Source organism: Sciurus vulgaris, assembly GCF_902686455.1.
Source record: "Sciurus vulgaris genome assembly, chromosome: 8".
Classification (NCBI taxonomy): Eukaryota; Metazoa; Chordata; class Mammalia; order Rodentia; family Sciuridae; genus Sciurus; species Sciurus vulgaris.
In genome coordinates, this window is record NC_136468.1 from 148,036,836 (window position 1) to 148,057,136 (window position 20,301).

Genomic DNA, 20,301 nt, shown 5'->3' on the forward strand with positions numbered 1-20,301 from the left:
CGTCACCAGCTCCACTGTGCGCCCCGCCCCTCCCGGCCATCCCGGAACTGTCTCTGTGAACTTGCGACTCCAGCGACCACACCCGAGTGACATCATGGAGCTCCAGCCTTGGCGTCTGGCTTCTGTCCTGGGTTCGTGGGGCGGTAGCTTGGGGGACGCGTCCCGCCTAAGGCTGAGCACTTCACGGCGTTGCCTGCACAGTGACAGCGGTGGCTGAGGTGTTTCCTCTGGGGGCTCAGTGTATCCCCCCCACCAGAGACACACTGCGGAAGATGAAGTGAGATGCTTCGGGGTCGCAGGGCAGGCCCTGAGCACCGGCGGCCTGCGAGGTGGCGTGTCCTCGCCAAGCCCACGCGCCTGGTCAGGGTTCCGAGGAGCGAGTCCAAGTCCCAGGCTGCAGGGCAGGTGGCTGCCCCCGCGGAGTCCCTGGGGCGCTGGGCTACCCAGAGGTCCCCGGCCACCTGCCATGGATGGATGCTCTCTGCGCCTTTCTGATTCGGATTCTGTCCACGAGTGGTTGTGTAAAAAGGCGTGTTTCGTGGCCGCAGTGTAAGACGTCGCGGCCGCTTTGGAGAGCCGTCGGGCAGTTCCTCCACAGATCCTACGAGAACCCTCAGGCCCTGCGGCTCTGCCCCGCCCCCCCACCGCGCAGACCCAAGGGAAGGACGATGTCTCCCGGGAGACTTGGTCACGAATGCGCCAAGCGGCATCCCCCAGAGGGCCCAAAGCAGACACTGCACGGGGTCCGCCATCTGCCAGGCAGAGGAACAAGCTGCGGCCCGGCTGTGCCGCGGGGCACGCTTTAGCCACAGGGAGGAGGGCGGCGCTGGCCTCTGGGCCGAGACTGGATCTGGAGCTCCCCCAGACTCCTGTGCTGAAGGCTTGGTCCCCTGTGCAGCAGCGTTCAAGGTGGCCTTTGGGAAGTGGCTGGGTGGAGAGGGCGCTGACCTTTTCGCTGGATTTGCCCACTGTGGATTCACCGCTGAGCAGACTGTCGGGAGGTGGTGGAAACTAGCCAGCGGGCCTCCGTGGAGCAGGCGGGTCACTGGGGCGTGCTCCACAAGGGTGTACCGTGTCCTCAGCCTCTTCCTCCCTCTGTGCTTCCCAGCTGCCACCAGCTGGCACTTGGCTCTGCCATGCCTTTCCACGGAGACCTTCTGCCTCATCACAGGCCGGAACCGATGGAGCCCATCAACCATGGGCCAAAACCTCTAAAACCACAAGGAGAGAGAAATCTTTCCTCCTTTAAGCTGTTTCCCTCAGGTATTTTGTCACAGTGATGCAAAACTGACTCACACGCTGCGCTACAAAGTCACAGAGCCTGAAGATGTAATGCTGGGCGGCAGGCACCAGGCACGAAGGCCACGTGTTGCCTGATTCCACTGGTGTGGAATGTCCAGAGTCGGCACATCATAGGGACAGAAGCCAGCGCGATGTTTGAGGGGCTGGAGGAGGGGGCACGGGACGGGGAGAGGTGGCTGATGGACGGGTGGGGTGTTCTCACACTGAAGGTCCTGATGGCTGCACACTCTGCAAACAGACCAGGAACCCCTGAACCGCATGCCGTAAGTGGACGAAATCGTACCTGCGAACGCTCTCAGGACGACCCCCGTAAGCGTGTGTGTTTAACCAGCTGCCCATGTTTGTCCCCCAGGTGGACAAAGTGGTCCAGATGTACGAGACCATGCTCACCCGCCACACCACCATGATCGTGGGGCCCACAGGAGGGGGCAAGTCCGTGGTCATCAACGCTCTGTGTCAGGCCCAGACCAAGTGAGTAGCCCCCACCCCCGGGGACCTGCACCTGGTTGCCGGGACAGTTTGGTGGGAAATGTTTGGTGACTGTGTTACCTAGACCCACCTTGAGCTCCAGTTTCCTCTTTGGGAGAAATTTGTCTTCATGCCCCTTCAACCTCACTATCTTTGATTCATTGCTGACTTAGTGAACATATTTTAGGATGCAAAATAGGGACCTTTTGTGCGTCAGTGAACGATATTATTTGTGAAGTGAGAATTTCACAAACTCTCTTATAAGGATATTTTGTGACTTAACGTAAGACAGACCGCTTGGCGTTCAGATTGCTCCTTTAAGGTAAGTCGGGACCCTTGGTCAGGTGACGCTGCCCTGGTATCGAAGTGAACAGAGAATGGATGTCACCTTCCTGGATGCCCTGTGCCCACCAGGCCTGCAGGAGCAATTGCCTGAGGAAGCCATCTGTCCCTCCTGCATGGAATGGCCTCAGGGTGGTCAGGGAGTCGAGAGCCTTCCACGGAGAGTGGATGTTCTGACTTCTGAAATGGATGCTAATATTTCAGCAAAAATTCTAAATCGAGCCAAGTCATCCTTGTGACTTCTAAGGTTCCTAGATGTCCTGGAAAGAGGAATGATTAAGTCCTGTCGTTTCTTCTTATTTCCTTGTACGTTTCACATGAGGAGATGGGGGACGGGGGCTTCCGGATTCTGAGTGGTCTGTCCTTAATCATCCTGTATTTCACTCCTCAGTGAGTTCGCCGTTAGGTCACGTATGGAACTACCCTAGGCGTATGTGCACAGGTCACGTGCTACGTGTGTTTTTAGTTAACTATGAACCATGGACGGTGTGAGGTTCAGTTCTCTTGAGGTGGCTGAACCACGGAGCATGGTGAGGATTTCACTAGATAAGGAAGCGCCCTGTCCGGCGGATCTGCAGCACAGCCAAAGTCCTGTAAATAAGGAGGACTGAACCCCACTAGTTCAGAGGGCTTGTGACACAATCCTGGATGACAGTTGTCTCCTGTACACCTTTCATTTTGGATGGTCACGTAGACACAGCACACGTGCGCACCTGTCCTACGCCTGGAAGTCAGCTTCGTGCTGTGCCAGGGTTGCCCTGCGGCCTCACTGTGCCGGGGCCATGTGTTTGGTGAAACGTGGCCCCTTTACATTAAGTGTAACCGTGAAAAGTGAACGGGAAGCCTGGCTGAGTGTGTATGGGTCACATCCTCCATTTCGAATTGGATTCAAAGCATCTAATTCCTCAGGTTGGCAACGTGGTAGTTTTCCTCGTGTTTTGTTGGCCCGAGCCGTGGCTGAAACCTCTCCTTTGGTTTAGGCTTGGGCTGATGACCAAGTTGTACATCCTGAACCCCAAAGCCATGAGTGTCATAGAACTCTATGGCATTCTGGACCCCAACACCCGAGACTGGACGGACGGGGTGCTGTCCAGCATCTTCAGGGAGATCAACAAACCGACAGATAAGAAGGAGCGGAAGTGAGTACCCTCGGGCGTGGGCAGGAACCTGGGGCCGGTGTTGTTGTTAGCTGGACGGCACAGACGCTGGCACGACTGAGCACATCCCGGGGCTTCACGCCTGGAGTCCAGCAGGCTGAGAGACGATCCCATGGCTCTGCTTATGTGGCACCGCGCCATCCTGGAGCTTTGTGTGTTTGGCCTCAGCTGGCCTTCAGCAATGCCATGTGGTAGGTCCTGGGTTTGTCCCAGTTCAGCCTGGAGAAAACCAAGGCCGAGAGAAGGGCAAGAAATGTCCCCACGGTCACGGATTTGAATCTGGGCGGTGTGACTCTTGAGTCCCCAAAGTAGCCACCAGGGCAGGCTGAGTCCAGGCCAGGAGAGTCCAGGAAAGAAGGCAGCAGAGTGCCGGGGACATGCTGGAAGCCCCTGTGATCTGCTGCTTTCCTGCCTGTGGCCCTGGTGGGTAGTGTCCTGGTCACCTCTCTACCCCTGCTGGGGGGGACACAGGAGGCCGAGCGTGTCCGTGCTCTGGGGGCTTCAGGTAGAAGGCGGGAACCTCGGGAATGGCTCCAGTTTGATATTCCAGTCAAATCCCATCAATCATTTCCTAAAAACTCTACAGTGTTCCATCATATACATACATACCATGATTTCTTTGAAGAAGAATGAAATTCTGGCGTTTGCTGGTGAATGAATGGAGTTGGAGAATATCATGCTGAGTGAAATAAGCCAAAACAAGAAACCAAAGGTGGAATGTTTTCTCTGATACGTGGAAGCTGGTTCCCAATAAGAGCGGGGGAAGGGAGAATAGAGTTACTTGCTGTTGGGCAGAGGGGAGCGCAGGGCGGGGAAGGGGCGCGGGGGAAGGCATGATAGTGAGACAGACATTATCACCTCTTGTACGTGTATGACTGCGTGACCCACGTGATCCTGCAACACGTACGATCTGGAAAACGAGAGATCACACTCCATCTGTGTATGAGCTATCGAGATGTGTAAATGCATTCTGCTGTCACGGACAACTCATTAGGACAAATAAAATTTAAAATTTAAAAAAACAAACCTCACAATAAGAAGAGAGAGAGCCCCGGCCGCGACCCTTCCGACCTCTCTCTGGCGCTTCTCCCTGGACTCTGGATCAAGTCGGCAGGTCACACCGAGTGCAGCTCTCTTGTCTCGGTGGCATCCTTTAGAGTTCCTCAGGGAACCCTTATCTTTCAGGACCTTGATGTCCTGGAAGGTTCCGGAACCGCTCTTCGACAGAAGGGTCTCGGTTTGGGTTCGTCAGGTCAGGTGCCGTCTGGTTCCCAGATTCGGGCTGTGCGCCCCCGGAGGGCAGCGCCGCGGGAGCCGGGCCGGCCGCCGGCATTCCCTCAGGGGCGCAGCGCGGGTCTTGGGTTGCTGCAGGTACATCTTGTTCGACGGCGACGTGGACGCCCTGTGGGTGGAGAACATGAACTCCGTGATGGACGACAACAAGCTGCTGACCTTGGCCAACGGGGAGCGCATTCGGCTCCAGGCCCACTGCGCTCTGCTCTTTGAGGCAAGTGAAGGTGGAAACAGCTTCCAACACGAATCTCTCATGAGCATCTAGATGCTCACTGCAGTGTGGATGCAGGCAGTCGGTCATGAAAACGCGGAGCTTGTGACTAGCACGCTCCGTTCCTCACTGACGCCTGTGCCCCCTCTTTATTCCCCGGGCGATTGCTTCTGCTTGTTTTACCCTCGGGTCAGGGAGCCTCAGGGTGGGCCTGCTGCTTCTCCTTCCCCATCATCTCTTGATTGAATCCCACCAGCCAACCGTCTCCACTCAGAAGAGTATATTGCCTAATTGATTGACAGCAAACGGTGTTTACATCATTATGAATATGGAAATATTTACTGCAGTGTCAACTAGTGTCATTATGTTTACTGGTTTGTAAATGTGGTCGAACGCAGGGGTGCTCTGTCACTGAACTCTATCCCAAGCCCATTTAAAAAAAAAAAAAATTATTTTGAGACAGGGTTTCACTAAGTGACCCAGGCTGGCCTTGAACTTGTGATCCTCCTGCCTCCAGCCTCCTGAGTTGCTGGGACTAGAGGTGTGTGCCGCTTTGCCTGGCCATTTACTGGATTTTTGTTTGTTGGTTGGTTTGTTTGTCTTTTTGTTTTTGCAGTGCCGGGGATCAAACCCAGGGCCTTGTGCATGCTAGGCAAGTGCTCTACCACTGAGCCACGTTCACAGCCCCACTTACTATTTTTTAGAGCCCTTTGTGTTGTATGGTATTTGTAATTGCCTTCCTTTTTCTCTCAAGTCATCTGCCTCTATCTTATCCTTGGTTGTTTTTTTCACTTTCTCTCATATCAAGTATTCTGTTGCACTCCCTTTCCCCCTACTATTAATCTCCGAGGCCTCCATCTCTTGCTTACAGTACAAGCAGTTTCACAGCTGTGGCCCTGGGATTTGCCTTTACCCCGGTTTCATGTCAACATTGCTCCTATCTTGGCCTGAGAAACTTGGCAGTGCATTAGTATTTATGGGTATCATCTAATTGGTTGACCCAAGTGTATTTTTTTCATAGAAAGAGACAGGGTTAGCTGGGCATGGTGGCACACCCCTGCAGTCCCAGGAGGCCGAGGCAGGAGAATCACAACTTTGAGGCCAGCCTCAGCAACTTAGTGAGGCCCTAAGCAATTTAGTGAGATCCTGTCTCAGAGAGAGAAAGAGAGAGATTTCTTTAAATTGCTGGTTTAGCTGTATTTTTAAAGTTTTGTACTATCCTATCTCAACAATGCTTAAAAAAATTAGAAGGAAAATGGTATTAGTTTCTAGGTGGTGGGATTTGGATAACTTATTTTCTTCTTTATAATTTTCTACTTTTGTCAGAACTCTACAAGCACATTTATTTTTATAGTATTTTATTGTAAGGGAAAATTTAAAAAGGCATTACATCAGAGATGTATAACCTCACCATAAACTAAGTGTTCAATTAAAAACCTCAGGAAAGCTGTATTAACTTGGGCGTGACGTGGGTTTTATACAGTTGTAAAAACTCTGCACGAGAAGACACCCTTCAACATCTACCCAAGCCCAGTGTGGTGGCACATGCCTGTAATCCCAGAGGCTTGGGGGACTGACACAGGAGGATTGCAAGTTCAAAGCCAGCCTCAGCAATTTAGCAAGGCCCTAAGCAACTCAGCAAGGCCCTATCTCTAAATAAAATACAGCAAAGTGCTGGGGAGGTGGCTCAGGGGTTGAGTGCCCTGAACACCTATCCAGTTGTTGCTAGCACAGACACGGGTGATCTTCTCTCTCTCCAGGTTGGAGATTTGCAGTATGCTTCCCCGGCAACCGTGTCTCGGTGTGGAATGGTTTATGTAGATCCTAAAAACTTGAAATATCAACCGTACTGGAAAAAATGGGTTCATCAAATACAAAACAAGGTGAAATTATTTCTGCAATAACCTCACGGTTATCAGCATTGGTGGTCAGCCGGGAGGGGTGTGTGTCCTGCAGGGCCTTGTCTTTGACCTGCTCATGTCCTCGAGCGCAGGTCAGATGAAAACATGGCGGCCGTCCTCCTGAGATCGCGGACAGTCCTCGGTGGGATGGGTGATGGTTCTGAGGGTCTAGACCACCCGAGGGTGGTCTAGACCCTCAGAATCATCTTACAAAGGGGTAGATGACCCTTCTTACAAAGGGGTAGATGACGAATGGTTTAGGTTTGGAGGGCTACTCAGCTCTGTCGTGGCACAGAGATAGCCAGACACAGCGCCTACGAAAGGACTCGGGTGTGAGCCTAGAGAAAGAAGTTCACTGATGAAAACAGGTGGCATGGGCTCTTTGGCAGCCCATGGTCCAGACACGTGCAGTTATGAGAGGCAGGAGCTGCCCGGTTCTGTCCTGCCGCTCCCTCCGTTGGAGGCATGAGGGGCCTGCTTGTCACGTGACGGAGCTCTGACGTTTCCGGTGGGCCTCAAGCCAGGTGATGGGTCACCAGGCTGCTCAGAAGGTGTATTGTCTTAACAGTGGGCTTCGCTGAAGGGTGCAGAGATGGATGTGACCGTCACGTACAGCGTGTGGCCCGCACCCAGGACACCAGGACCACCTTCTCCAAGGTGGCCTGAGTGGATCTCTAGAGGGGCCACGAGACAGGTGGTGAATCGGAAGCCAGGACCTGATTCCCCCAGAGAAGGGAAGGCCCAGGGAGGCATTCTGAGGCCCCGTCATCTGGGAGAGAGTTCCTGGGGCTCCGTCCAGCCCCTGGTGGTCATGTGTCTTGGTAGGGACGGGGTCTCTGCTGCTTTCTACTCCCTGCTGGATGACGGGTCAGGCCACTGGAACTCTGCCATGACAGGCCTCTTTTCCGTCAGACGGGAACTTATATCTCCTCTCCGTCACTCCCAGGGCGGAAGCAGCCCCTCCGGCAGCAGCGGGAGATGGAGGTGCCTCCCGAAGGACTCCTCTCTCTGCCAGTGGGGGGCAGTTACCTAGGCTCCCTCGCCGACCACGCTCACCATTCCGTACATATTCCTCACCCTTCTTCAGGCAGGGAAGACTTCCCGCGAGCTTCCAATTCAATAGGTCAACGCTTGCGAATGCTCTGGAATTCTCTTTCGCAGGGGGAGCAGAGATATTTAGATAGCCTCTTTGAGAAATACGTGCCCTACCTCATGGACGTGATCGTGGAGGGGATAGTGGATGGGAGACAGGGAGAGAAGCTGAAGACCATCGTGCCTCAGACAGACCTAAACATGGTAAGAGGCCATAGCTGCAACGAGCAGAGAGTCTCCCCATAAGACGGACCCACGGGGGACTTTTAAGGGGAGCAGAGATGCCGGAGGGGTCAACTGTCGTGTGCCGATGGGGTACTTTTGCTCTTGTGACCTGGCTTTGACAAGACAGTGGGCTCCATCTGTCTGGACCAACATGGTGGGGCATACGTCCCCACAGCCCTGGGATCTGGGATCCCAGGATCTCAGGGACTGAAATGACCCGGTGGTGGCGTGCAGGGGCTGAGCCCGGTGTTTGCGTGAGCCAGGTGACCCAGCTAGCCAAGATGCTGGACGCCCTCCTCGAGGGAGAAGTGGAGGACCCCGACCTGCTGGAGTGCTTCTTCCTGGAGGCCCTGTACTGCTCCCTGGGCGCCTCGCTGCTGGAGGACGGCAGGATCAAGTTCGACGAGAGCGTCAAGCGCATCGCCTCCCTGCCCACTGCCGACTCGGAGGAGGCCTGGGCCAGACCCGGGGAGTTGCCAGGTGAGACCTGAGTGCCGCTTGCCCCCCGGCTCCCAGACGCCCAGAGCTGGCTCCCTGGGTCCCCGCCTCTGTGGAGAAGCGCGGAGGTCACCCCGGGAGGCTGGGGCACCGGCTGCTGCCCCTTCGGGCTTTCTCCTCCTCTGGGCCCCTGTCTGTCTGAGGCGCCACAGCCTGATTCACCTGCGGTGCTTCTGAGCCTGGGCACTGCAGTCAGTCACGGGTGGGTCTTGCAGGTACATTCTCGAAGAAGTACAGAATTTTGTATTGGCAGGACCCCTGGGGAAGGGGTCTGAGAGGGGGCTTCTTTTAGGGGTGGGTTTGCAGAGCACCCCTGTGATCAATGATCATGGCGAAGGGCGGTGAGACGGGCAGGGCTGAGGCTCCCCGGCTCGAGTGGCACCTGATGCCCCTCATGGCTCCTCCCTGCACTGTCTAGGTCAGACGTCTCCCTGGGTCAGAAAGTAGACTTCCCCTACTGCAGAAATCGGCACCTCTGCACTGCTGTCTACCCAGGCCTGACCCGCCACCCCGTAAGGGTGGGGACCATGTCCCTCCGCTGTGGTCCCCAGAAAGGGTCTCAGAAGGTTCCTGTCTGGTGAACAGTTCAGAGCACTCAGCCTCGGACTGGCGAGCAAGTCACATTAGCTCAAAGCGCTTGCTGAGTGTCTGTCTCGTGAAGGGACGGCACGTGGGTGCCCACTGTGGTATCGAACCGGGGAACCAGCAGGATTAGTCATCAGGGGCACAGGCTGGAAGGGATCCCACGTTCCCCTGTCCACGATCAAAGTGACACAGACCGTCGCCCCTGCAGGCCAGCTGCCAACTTTGTATGAATTCCATTTCGATTCCAAACGGGGCCTGTGGATTCCATGGAGTAAGTTGGTTCCAGAGTATGTTCACGACCACGAGAGGAAATTCATCGACATCCTGGGTAAGCGAGGGCCACGCCTTTGTGACCTTCCTCCTGGGAGGAAGTGAGAAGGGTCCTGTGGCCTTGCTGGCCACCTGAGTCCACCCAGGGAGCTGGTTGAGAGGAACTGAGGCGAGTGGGGAGCCAGGGGCCTCCTGAGAGGCGGCGCCTTGGATGCTGGCTCTGCACGTGTTCAGTCCCCGCAGAGAGGTGTGCTCTGGCTTCCTCTCACGTTTCCTCAGCCCCCCGCCTGCGGAGCTGTGGGGAGCCCACCCAGGACACGGGAGTGGCCCAGCGGGGGCCTGTAAACAGCGCGTCGTGAACCGCTGGCGTCCACACCCGAGGCTGTATCTCAAGTTCACTCTCTGGCTGGCCAGATAGGGTGTGGACTGAATCGCCCCACAGAATGTGCCCGCAGAGCGAGGCATCCCCGCCGCAGGAGCCCGCGGGGTGAAGTCTGCTGCTGGCAGCGGGCGGGCTGGACCTGCCGTGGGGCTGCAGTCTCTTCAGAAGGAGTCCTAGGTCAGGGCAGGTCCTGCGGGAGTGCGGGTGTGCCCCGGGGCAGCGGGAGGTTGTTCTCAGTGCCTAAGTCACAGACCTCGGGCAGAGCTTGAGACGGTTTGGGCACTCTCATCCCGGACAGCGGTGACCCTCGCCCGCTGTAGAAGTGAGCCGGGTGATGCTGCGGTAAGTTGTGCCCCAGTGAAGCCAAGAGAAGAGGATTGCTGGGGTAGCGAGTTTTCACATGTCACCCGCCACACACGTTCTTGAGGTCACAGCCTGGCTTCTGCTGATGGTTTTTACAGGATTTATGGCGTTCTGTGACAATTCCATGTGTCTGCCCCTGCCCCCCAGCACGGAGCTCTGCTGATGTGTCTTCCATTTGTATCTTGTAGTTCACACAGTGGATACGACCCGCACCACCTGGATACTGGAACAAATGGTTAAAATGAAGCAACCTGTTATTTTTGTTGGTGAATCTGGCACTTCTAAGACAGCCACTACCCAGAACTTCCTGAAACATCTCAATGAAGACACTAATGTGAGCTGTGGTTTGTATTAGTTATCTAGTGCTGTGTAACAAATTGCCCAGCACACAACCACTCAGTGCAGCCAACGCTGATCACTTCCCGGGTTCTGTGGTGGAGAGTCCAGTGGTGGCTCAGCTGGGCGGCCCTGGTTCAGATTCTCTCGTGAGGCTGCAGTCAAGCTGTTGGCTGGACTGAGGCAGGAGGACGCTCTTTCAGGATACCACTTGATGTGGATGGAGGCTGGAGGCCTCAGTTCCTTGCTGTGCAGACCTCTCCAAGGGCCGCTTGAATGTGCTTCTCTTAGACTCGTTGCTTTATCAAAATACCCAAGACCAGGGAATTTATTTACTTATTTTTACTTTTTTAAATTTTTAAAAATATTTTTTTATTTTTACAGACACATTTTGATTCATTGAACACAAATGGGGTACAACTTTTCATTTCTATGGTTGTGCACAATGTAGATTCACACCATTCTGTAATCATACATATATATATATATATATATATATATATATATACTGTTTCATTCTACTGTTTTTCCATTTCCACCCCCTCCCATCCCCTTTTCCTCTACACCCTCCAAAGTTCCTTCCTTCTTCTCTTCCCCCCATTACCCACCATTGTTATATATTGTCATGTACTTATCAGAGAAAACATTTGGCCTTTGGTTTTTTGGGCTTGGCGTATTTCACTAAGCATGATATTTTCCAACTTCATCCATTTACCAGCAAATGCCATAATTTTATTGTTCTTTACGGCTGAGTAATATTCCATTGTGTATATATACCACAGTTTCTTTATCCATTCGTCAATTGAAGGGCATCTAGGTTGGTTCCACAATCTAGCTATTGTGAATTGAGCAGCTATGAACATTGATGTGGCTGCATCACTGTAGTATGCTGATTTTAAGTCCTTTGGGTGTAAACCAAGGAGTGGGATAGCTGGGTCAAATGGTGGGTCCACTCCAAGCTTTCTGAGGAATCTCCACACTGCTTTCCAGAGTGGCTGCACCCATTTGCAACTCCGCCAGCAACGTATGAGTGTGCCTTTTCCCCACATCCACGCCAACACTTATTATTGCTTGTGTTCTTGATAATAGCCATTCTGACTGGAGTGAGATGAAATCTTAGGGTGGTTTTAATTTGCATTTCTCTAGTTACCAGGGATGCTGAGCCCTTTCATATATTTGTTGATCACCTGTATATCTTCTTCTGTGAAGTGTCTGCCCAGTTCCTTAGCCCATTTATTGATTGGGTTCTTTGTATTTTGGGTGTAAGGTTTTTTAAGTTTTTTATAAACTTTGGAGATGAGTGCTCTGTCAGAAGTGTGTGTGGAAAAGATCTTTTCCCACTCTGTAGGCTCTTTTTCCACATTATTGATTATTTCCTTTGCTGAAAAAAAGCTTTTTAGTTTGAATCTGTCTCATTTATTGATTCTTGCTTTTATTTCTTGTGCTATGGGGGTCTTGTTAAGGAAGTCTGGTCCTAAGCCAACGTGATGGAGATTTGGGCCTACTTTTTCCTCTATTTGGTGCAGGGTCTCAGGTCTAATTCCTAGATCCTTGATCCATTTGGAGTTGAGTTTTGTACAGGGTGAGCGAGAGGGGTTTAGTTTCATTTTACTGCATGTGGATTTCCAGTTTACCATGGAATTTATGAAGAAGATAAGTTATTCAGCTCAGTTTGGATGCTGGGAAGTCCAGGGCCGTGGTGCCAGCAGAACACGGGCCTTCTTTCCACGCGATAGTGTGGCAGAGGGTAGCAATGACGAGACAGGGTAGGTCTGCCAAGAAAGCTCACGTACAGAAAAAAAAGGTGCTTCCTTAACAACCCGTGACCCATTAATCCACGAGGGTTCTGCCTTTGGGATCCCCCGCCTCCCAAAGGCCCTGCTCCCAAGTCTCTTTAAGGCCCGAATCCCACGCGCTTCCCACGCATGAACTCCGGGCCTCACGGAGACCAGAGCAGGGCTGGTGACGTGCAGCGGGCTGCAGAGCGAAAGCCCAGGACAGGCGGCAAAGCGGCAGCTGGGCCGTCCTGGCGGTTACAAGCCTCGCCTCTGTCCTGTTGTGTGGGTCAGACTGAGTGCCCCGACCCAGGGAGGCAGGCAGCTCTTGGGCTGCGGACACCTGGAGGCCAGCCCTGGGCACCGAGGTGGAGGCCGGCCGTCACGTCTTCGTCATCCCTTCCTGGTTCCTAGAGCTTGCTCTTTCCTTCCCTCACCACTGGACAGGTGTGTGAGGGTCTGCTACTCATGGGGCCACAGGACAAGTACAGTGGACAGGGCCACTCAGGCCCGCCCTGGAGCAGGAGGGCGCAGGTGGACCAGGCACACGGAGACAGCCAGGAGGAAGGCGCTGGCCCCTCTGTACGCACAGCGGCTCCCAGGCCGTCTCCCGCTCCCGCTACGTTCCCTGGCTCCGGGCAACCTTCCCGGCTGTCTTGAAGAACCCCCTGCGGTCTTCAGGAGCTGCAGGTGTTCTCTGCTTGCTGGACCCACTCGCTGGCTCAGTTCTGTTTTCCTTACTGCCTGCTCACCCTCGAAGTCTCCAGTTCCTGTTTTGGCCTCCAGAACCTTGGCGGGGAGGGAAGCTCCCTATCGCTTTCCTGCTTCTTAGGCTTGTGCGCTTCCATTGCCAGCAGCGCCGCATCAAGGGCTCCTGGAAGCCTGGAGGAACTGGGGCAGGGAGCACCTCTGCACTGGACCTCGTAAGAGGTGTGGCCGAGCCGGGCCGGTCTGCCTGTGAGCAGCCAGGCTCGCTTCAGGGATGCCCGTGTGGAGGGCACCAAGGGGAGAGCTGCAGGGTTGCAGAGTGGGGCCAAGGGAAGCCACATCCAGAAGCCACATCACGATAGTCTTCCCCGGACGCCATCCCAACACATCTGCCCCACCGGAGGCACCTCCAGCTGCCAGCACAGCTGCTTATGTGCCCCTGCACTCGTGGGCACCCTGGGTGGAGGGTCTTTCAAAAGGCAGCAGTTCCCAACCTAGGGTCCCAGAATTCCCAGGACTTACTGAACCGGAAGCTCTGGGTACAGGAGCAGCCGGCTGCATGGCACAGCCTCTGGGTACAGCTGGCGCATCAAGGACTGTGAGCTCCCCTTCCGAGTGGGCTCACCAGCCCCTCTGAGCACACGGGCACGAGGGTCCAGCAGGTGGACCTTCCTCCCCAGCCACTCGTTCCAAAGACCCGACCCGTGTCCTCTGTGGCCAGTTGATTAAGACGCAGCTGCCACGGCGAGCAGTTTGCTTTGGCGTCGTCGCGTTGAAAACGCCTTTCCCGCCTCCTGCGTTATAATCACTCTAGGAAGAGAGCAGTCCAGGAAGACGATACGGCCCTCACCCTTCAGGTGAGAAAGAGAGGGTCTGGAGCGTCCGCGGGCAGCTCCCAGTCCACTTTCTCCTGTGCCACCATGTCCCAAGGCCCAGGTGTGGCCACTCGTGGTCAGCTCGTGCAACCCGCCAAGAGGAGAGAGGAACTCTTGCTTTAGCACTTAAAAGTAATGAAGTACAGACCCACGTGGGCCCTCGCCAAGCCCGCCTGCGTTCTGTTTCAGATCGTGCTGATGGTCAATTTCTCCTCCCGGACCACGTCCATGGACATCCAGAGAAACCTGGAAGCCAGTGTGGAGAAACGGACCAAAGACACCTACGGGCCCCCCATGGGCAAGCGCCTCCTGGTGTTCATGGACGACATGAACATGCCCAGGGTGAGGAGGAAGTGTCACACAAGGGCTGCCAGCGGGCCCTCCTGGGGGGCGGTACCGTTCTCGCCCTGTGTGCATGGGAAGCAGAAGGCCAGGCACTTCTCCAGCATCCCCGGGGCTTAACCGAGGAAGGGCAACTTCAGCGACATCACGAGTATGTTCTGGGGACCGAACCTGAGAAATGCAGAGTGCTCTCAGCATACCGGAAGTTAAATTAGTGTCATTTTACAGAACTGTGTTTTCCTTGAAAAATTGTCTTCCAGAAGAACCGTGCAAAGCCAGGATGCATCCATCCACCCAGACATCTGACATTCACCACCCATCCCCCCATGCCTTTTGTCCCTTATTCATCTATTATTATATTTACCCATCCATTTATTTGTCCATTCATCTATAACTTCATCCATCTACCCATCCATTATCTATCCATTCATCCATCCATCCAACCTTCTTTCAATCCACCATCCTTCCAACCTTCTGTCCATCCTTCCTTCCATTCCTCCATCCATCCATCCATCCTTCCATTCATAATTCTTTCGTTCCTACCTTCCATTCTTCCATCCTTCCTTCCATCCATCCTTCCCTTCTTCCATCCATCCTTCCATCCTTCCATCCATCCATCCATCCATCCATCCTTCCTTCCATCCATCCTTCCATCCATCCTTCCATCCTTGCATCCTTCCATCTTTCCATCCATCCATCCATCCTTCCTTCCATCCATCCTTCCATCCTTCCATCATTGCAACCATCCTTCCATCCTTCCATCCTTCCGTCCATCCTTCCATCCATCCATCCTTCCATCCATCCTTCCATCCATCCATCCATCCATCCATCCTTCCATGCATCCTTCCATCCATCCTTCCATCCATCCTTTCTTCCATCCATCCTTCCATCCTTCCATCCTTCCATCCATCCTTCCATACTTCCCTCCATTCTTCCATCCTTCGATCCATTCTTCCATCCATTCTTCGATCCATCCTTCCATCCATCCTTCCATCCATCCATCCTTCCATTCATCCATCCATCCATCCTTCCATCCATCCTTCCATCCATCCTTCCTTCCATCCATCCTTCCATCCTTCCATCCATCCTTCCTTCCATTCATCCTTCCATCCATCCTTCCATCCATCCTTCCTTCCATCCATCCTTCCATCCTTCCATCCATCCTTCCTTCCATTCATCCTTCCATCCATCCTTCCATCCTTCCATCTTTCCATCCAACCTTCCAACCACCCTTCCATCCTTCCATCCATCCTTCCATCCATCCTTCCTTCCATCCATCCTTCCATCCATCCTTCCCTTCTTCCATCCATACTTCCATCCTTCCATCCATCATTCCATCCATCCATCCATACTTCCATCCTTCCATCCATTCATCCATCCATCCTTCCATCCATCCTTCCATCCATCCATCCTTCCATCCATCCTTACATCCATCCTTCCTTCCATCCATCCTTCCATCCATCCTTCCATCCCTCCATCCATCCTTCCATCCATCCATCCTTCCATCCATCCTTCCATCCTTCCATCCATCCTTCCTTCCATCCATCGTTCCATCCATCCTTCCATCCTTGCATCTTTCCATCCATCCATCCAAACATCCTTCCATCCTTCCATCCATCCTTCCATCCATCCTTCCTTCCATCCATCCTTCCATGAATCCGTCTTTCCATCCATCCTTCCATCCATCCTTCCATCCATCCTTCCATCCATCCTTCCTTCCATCCATACTTCCATCCATCCTTCCATCCATCCTTCCATCCTTCTATCCATCCTTCCATCCATCCTTCCCTTCTTCCATCCATCCTTCCATCATTCCATCCATCCTTCCATTGTTCCATCCATCCTTCCATCCTTCCATCCATCCTTCCATCCATCCTTCCATCCTTACATCCATCCTTCCATCAATCCTTCCAGCCTTCCATCTTTCCATCTATCCTTCCAAACATCCTTCCATCCTTCCATCCATCCTTCCATCCATCCTTCCATCCATCCTTCCTTTCATCCATCCTTCCATCCATCCTTCCATCCATCCTTACTTCCTTCCATCCTTCCATCCATCCTTCCATCCTTCCATCCATCCTTCCATCCTTCCATCCATCGTTCCATCCATCCTTCCTTCCATCCTTCCTTCCATCCATCCAACCATCCATCCTTCCATCCTTCCATCCATCCTTCCTTCCATCCATCCTTCCATCCATCCTTCCATCCTTCCATCCATCCTTCCTTCCATCCATCCTTCCATCCATCCTTTCATCCTTCCATCTTTCCATCCATCCTTCCAAACATCCTTCCATCCTTCCATCCATCCTTCCATCCATCCTTCCATCCTTCTATCCATCCTTCCATCCATCCTTCCCTTCTTCCATCCATCCTTCCATCATTCCATCCATCCTTCCATCGTTCCATCCATCCTTCCATCCTTACATCCATCCTTCCATCATCCTTCCAGCCTTCCATCTTTCCATCTATCCTTCCAAACATCCTTCCATCCTTCCATCCATCCTTCCATCCATCCTTCCATCCATCCTTCCTTTCATCCATCCTACCATCCATCCGTCCATCCATCCTTACTTCCTTCCATCCTTCCATCCATCCTTCCATCCTTCCATCCATCCTTCCATCCTTCCATCCATCCTTCCATCCTCCTTCCATCCATCCTTCCACCGTCCAATCCAATCCTTCCTTCCATCCATCCTTCCATCCATCCTTTCATCCTTCCATCTTTCCATCCATCCTTCCAAACATCCTTCCATCCTTCCATCCATCCTTCCATCCTCCTTCCTTCCATCCATCCTTCCATCCATCCATCCTTCCATCCATCCTTACTTCCTTCCATCCTTCCATCCATCCTTCCATCCATCCTTCCATCCATCCTTCCATCTTCCACCCATCCTTCCTTCCATCCATCCTTCCATCCATTATTTCATCCTTCCATCTTTCCATCCATCCTTCCAAACATCCTTCCATCCGTCCATCCATTCTTCCATCCATCCTTCCTTCCATCCATCCATGTTCCATCCATCCTTACTTCCTTCCATCCTTCCATCCATCCTTCCATCCATCCTTCCATCCATCCTTCCTTCCATCCATCCTTCCATCCATCCATCCATCCATCCTTCCATCCTTCCATCTTTCCATCCAACCTTCCATCCATCCTTCCATCCTTCTATCCATCCTTCCATCCTTCCATCCATCCTTCCATCCTTCCATCCATCCATCCTTCCATCCATCCTTCCTTCCATCCTTCCATCCATCCATCCTTCCATCCATCGTTCCATCCATCCTTCCTTCCATCCTGCCTTCCATCCATCCTTCCATCCTTCCATCCATCCTTCCATCCATCCATCCTTCCATCCATCCTTCCATCCTTCCATCCATCCTTCCTTCCATCCATCCTTCCATCCATCCTTCCATCCTTCCATCTTTCCATCCAAACTTCCAACCATCCTTCCATCCTTCCATCCATCCTTCCATCCATCCTTCCCTTCTTCCATCCATCCTTCCATCCTTCCATCCATCCTTCCATCCATCCTTCCATCCTTCGATCCATCCTTCCTTCCATCCATCCTTCCATCCATCCTTTCATCCTTCCATCTTTCCATCCATCCTTCCAAACATCCTTCCATCCTTCCATCCATCCTTCCATCCATCCTTCCTTCCATCCATCCTTCCATCCTTCCATCCATCCATCCATCCATCCATCCTTTCTTCCTTCCATCTTTCCATCCATCGGTCCATCCATCCTTCCATCCTTCTATCCATCCTTCCATCCTTCCATCCATTCTTCCATCCATCCATCCTTCCATCCTTCCATCCATCCTTCCTTCCATCCAACCTTCCATCAATCCTTCCATCCATCCTTCCATCCTTCCATGCATCCTTACTTCCATCCATCATTCCATCCATTCTTTCATCCTTCCAACTATCCATCCATCCTTCCAAACATACATCCATCCTTCCATCCATCCTTCCTTCCATCCATCCTTCCATCCATTCATCCATCCATCCATCCATCCTTACTTCCTTCCATCCTTCCTTCCATCCTTCCATCCATCCTTCCATCCTTCCATCCATCCTTCCTTCCATCAATCCTTCCATCCATCCTTCCATCCATCCTTACTTCCTTCCATCCTTCCATCCACCCTTCCATCCATCCTTCCATCCTTCCATCCATCCTTCCATCCTTCCTTCCATGCTTCCATCCATCCATCCTTCCATCCATCGTTCCATCCATCCTTCCTTCCATCCTTCCTTCCATCCATCCAACCATCCATCCGTCCATCCTTCCATCCTTCCTTCCATCCTTCCATCTATCCTCCATCCATCCTTCCATCCATCGTTCCTTTCATCCATCCTTCCATCCATCCTTCCATCCATCCATCCATCCTTCCATCCTTCCATCCATCCTTCCAACCATCCTTCCATCCATCCTTCCATCCTTCCATAAATCCTTCCTTCCATCCATCCTTCCATCCATCCTTCCATCCATCCTTACTTCCTTCCATCCTTCCATCCATCCTTCCATCCTTCCATCCATCCTTCCATGCCTTCCATCCATCCTTCCATCCATCCTTCCTTCAATCCTTCCATCCATCCATCCTTCCATCCATCGTTCCATCCATCCTTCCTTCCATCCTTCCTTCCATCCATCCAACCATATATCCTTCCATCCTTCCATCCATCCTTCCTTCCATCCATCCTTCCATCCATCCTTCCATCCTTCCATCCATCCTTCCTTCCATCCATCCTTCCAACATCCTTCCATCCTTCCATCCATCCTTCCATCCATCCGTCCTTCCATCCATTCTTCCATCCATCTATCCTTCCATCCATCCTTACTTTTTCCATCCTTCCATCCATCCTTCCATCCACCTTCCATCCATCCTTCCATCCTTCCATCCATCCTTCCTTCCATCCATTCTTCCATCCATCCTTTCACCCTTCCATGATTCCATCCATCCTTCCAAACATCCTTCCATCCTTCCATCCATCCTTCCATCCATCCTTCCTTCCATCCATCCTTCCATCCATCCATCCTTCCATTCATTCTTACTTCCTTCCATCCTTCCATTCATCCTTCCATCCACCCTTCCATCCTTCCATCCATCCTTCCTTCCATCCATCCATCCATCCATCCTTCCATCTTTCCATCTTTCCATTGATCCTTCCATCGATCCTTCCATCCTTCTATCCATCCGTCCATCCTTCCATCCATCCTTCCATCCTTCCATCCATCCTTCCATACATCCTTCCTTCCATCCTTCCATCCATCCAATCTTCCATCCATCATTCCATCCATCCTGCCTTCCATCCTTCATTCCATCCATCCAATCATCCATCCTTCCATCCTTCCATCCATCCTTCCTTCCATCCATCCTTCCATCCATCCTTTCATCCTTCCATCTTTCCATCCATCCTTCCAAACATCCTTCCATCCTTCCATCCATCCTTCCATCCATCCATCCTTCCATCCATCCTTTCATCCTTCCATCTTTCCATCCATCCTTCCAAACATCCTTCCATCCTTCCATCCATCCTTCCTTCCATCCATCCTTCCATCCATACCTTTTCATCCTTCCATCTTTCCATCCATCCTTCCAAACATCCTTCCATCCTTCCATCCATCCTTCCACCATCCTTCCTTCCATCCATCCTTCCATCCATCCTTTCATCCTTCCATCTTTCCATCCATCCTTCCAAACATCCTTCCATCCTTCCATCCATCCTTCCATCCATACATCCTTCCATTCATCCTTTCATCCTTCCATCTTTCCATCCATCCTTCCAAACATCCTTCCATCCTTCCATCCATCCTTCCTTCCATCCATCCTTCCATCCATCCTTTCATCCTTCCATCTTTCCATCCATCCTTCCAAACATCCTTCCATCCTTCCATCCATCCTTCCACCATCCTTCCTTCCATCCATCCTTCCACCCATCCATCCTTCCATCCATCCTTCCATCCATCCATCCTTCCATCCATCCTTTCCATCCTTCCATCTTTCCATCCATCCTTCCAAACATTCTTCCATCCTTCCATCCATCCTTCCACCCATCCTTCCTTCCAACCATCCTTCCATCCATCCATCCTTCCATCCATCCTTACATCCTTCCATCCTTCCATCCATCCTTCCATACATCCTTCCATCGTTCCATCCATCCTTCCTTCCATCCAT

At 52.5% G+C, this 20,301-nt stretch overlaps 1 protein-coding gene across 1 annotated transcript in view; it reads left to right on the top strand.

The window, feature by feature from the left end:
- DNAH10 (dynein axonemal heavy chain 10) overlaps window positions 1–20,301 on the top strand; it is a gene marked incomplete at its 3' end in the record, with an annotated part of 138,752 nt that overhangs the window by 67,926 nt on the left and 50,525 nt on the right. The window contains exons 38-46 of the mRNA XM_079150513.1: window positions 1,655–1,773; window positions 3,093–3,251; window positions 4,641–4,776; window positions 6,534–6,656; window positions 7,836–7,970; window positions 8,255–8,471; window positions 9,283–9,402; window positions 10,278–10,423; window positions 13,973–14,125. Coding sequence (XP_079006639.1) covers window positions 1,655–1,773; window positions 3,093–3,251; window positions 4,641–4,776; window positions 6,534–6,656; window positions 7,836–7,970; window positions 8,255–8,471; window positions 9,283–9,402; window positions 10,278–10,423; window positions 13,973–14,125 — 1,308 coding nt within the window. The remainder of the gene's footprint in view (window positions 1–1,654; window positions 1,774–3,092; window positions 3,252–4,640; window positions 4,777–6,533; window positions 6,657–7,835; window positions 7,971–8,254; window positions 8,472–9,282; window positions 9,403–10,277; window positions 10,424–13,972; window positions 14,126–20,301) is intronic.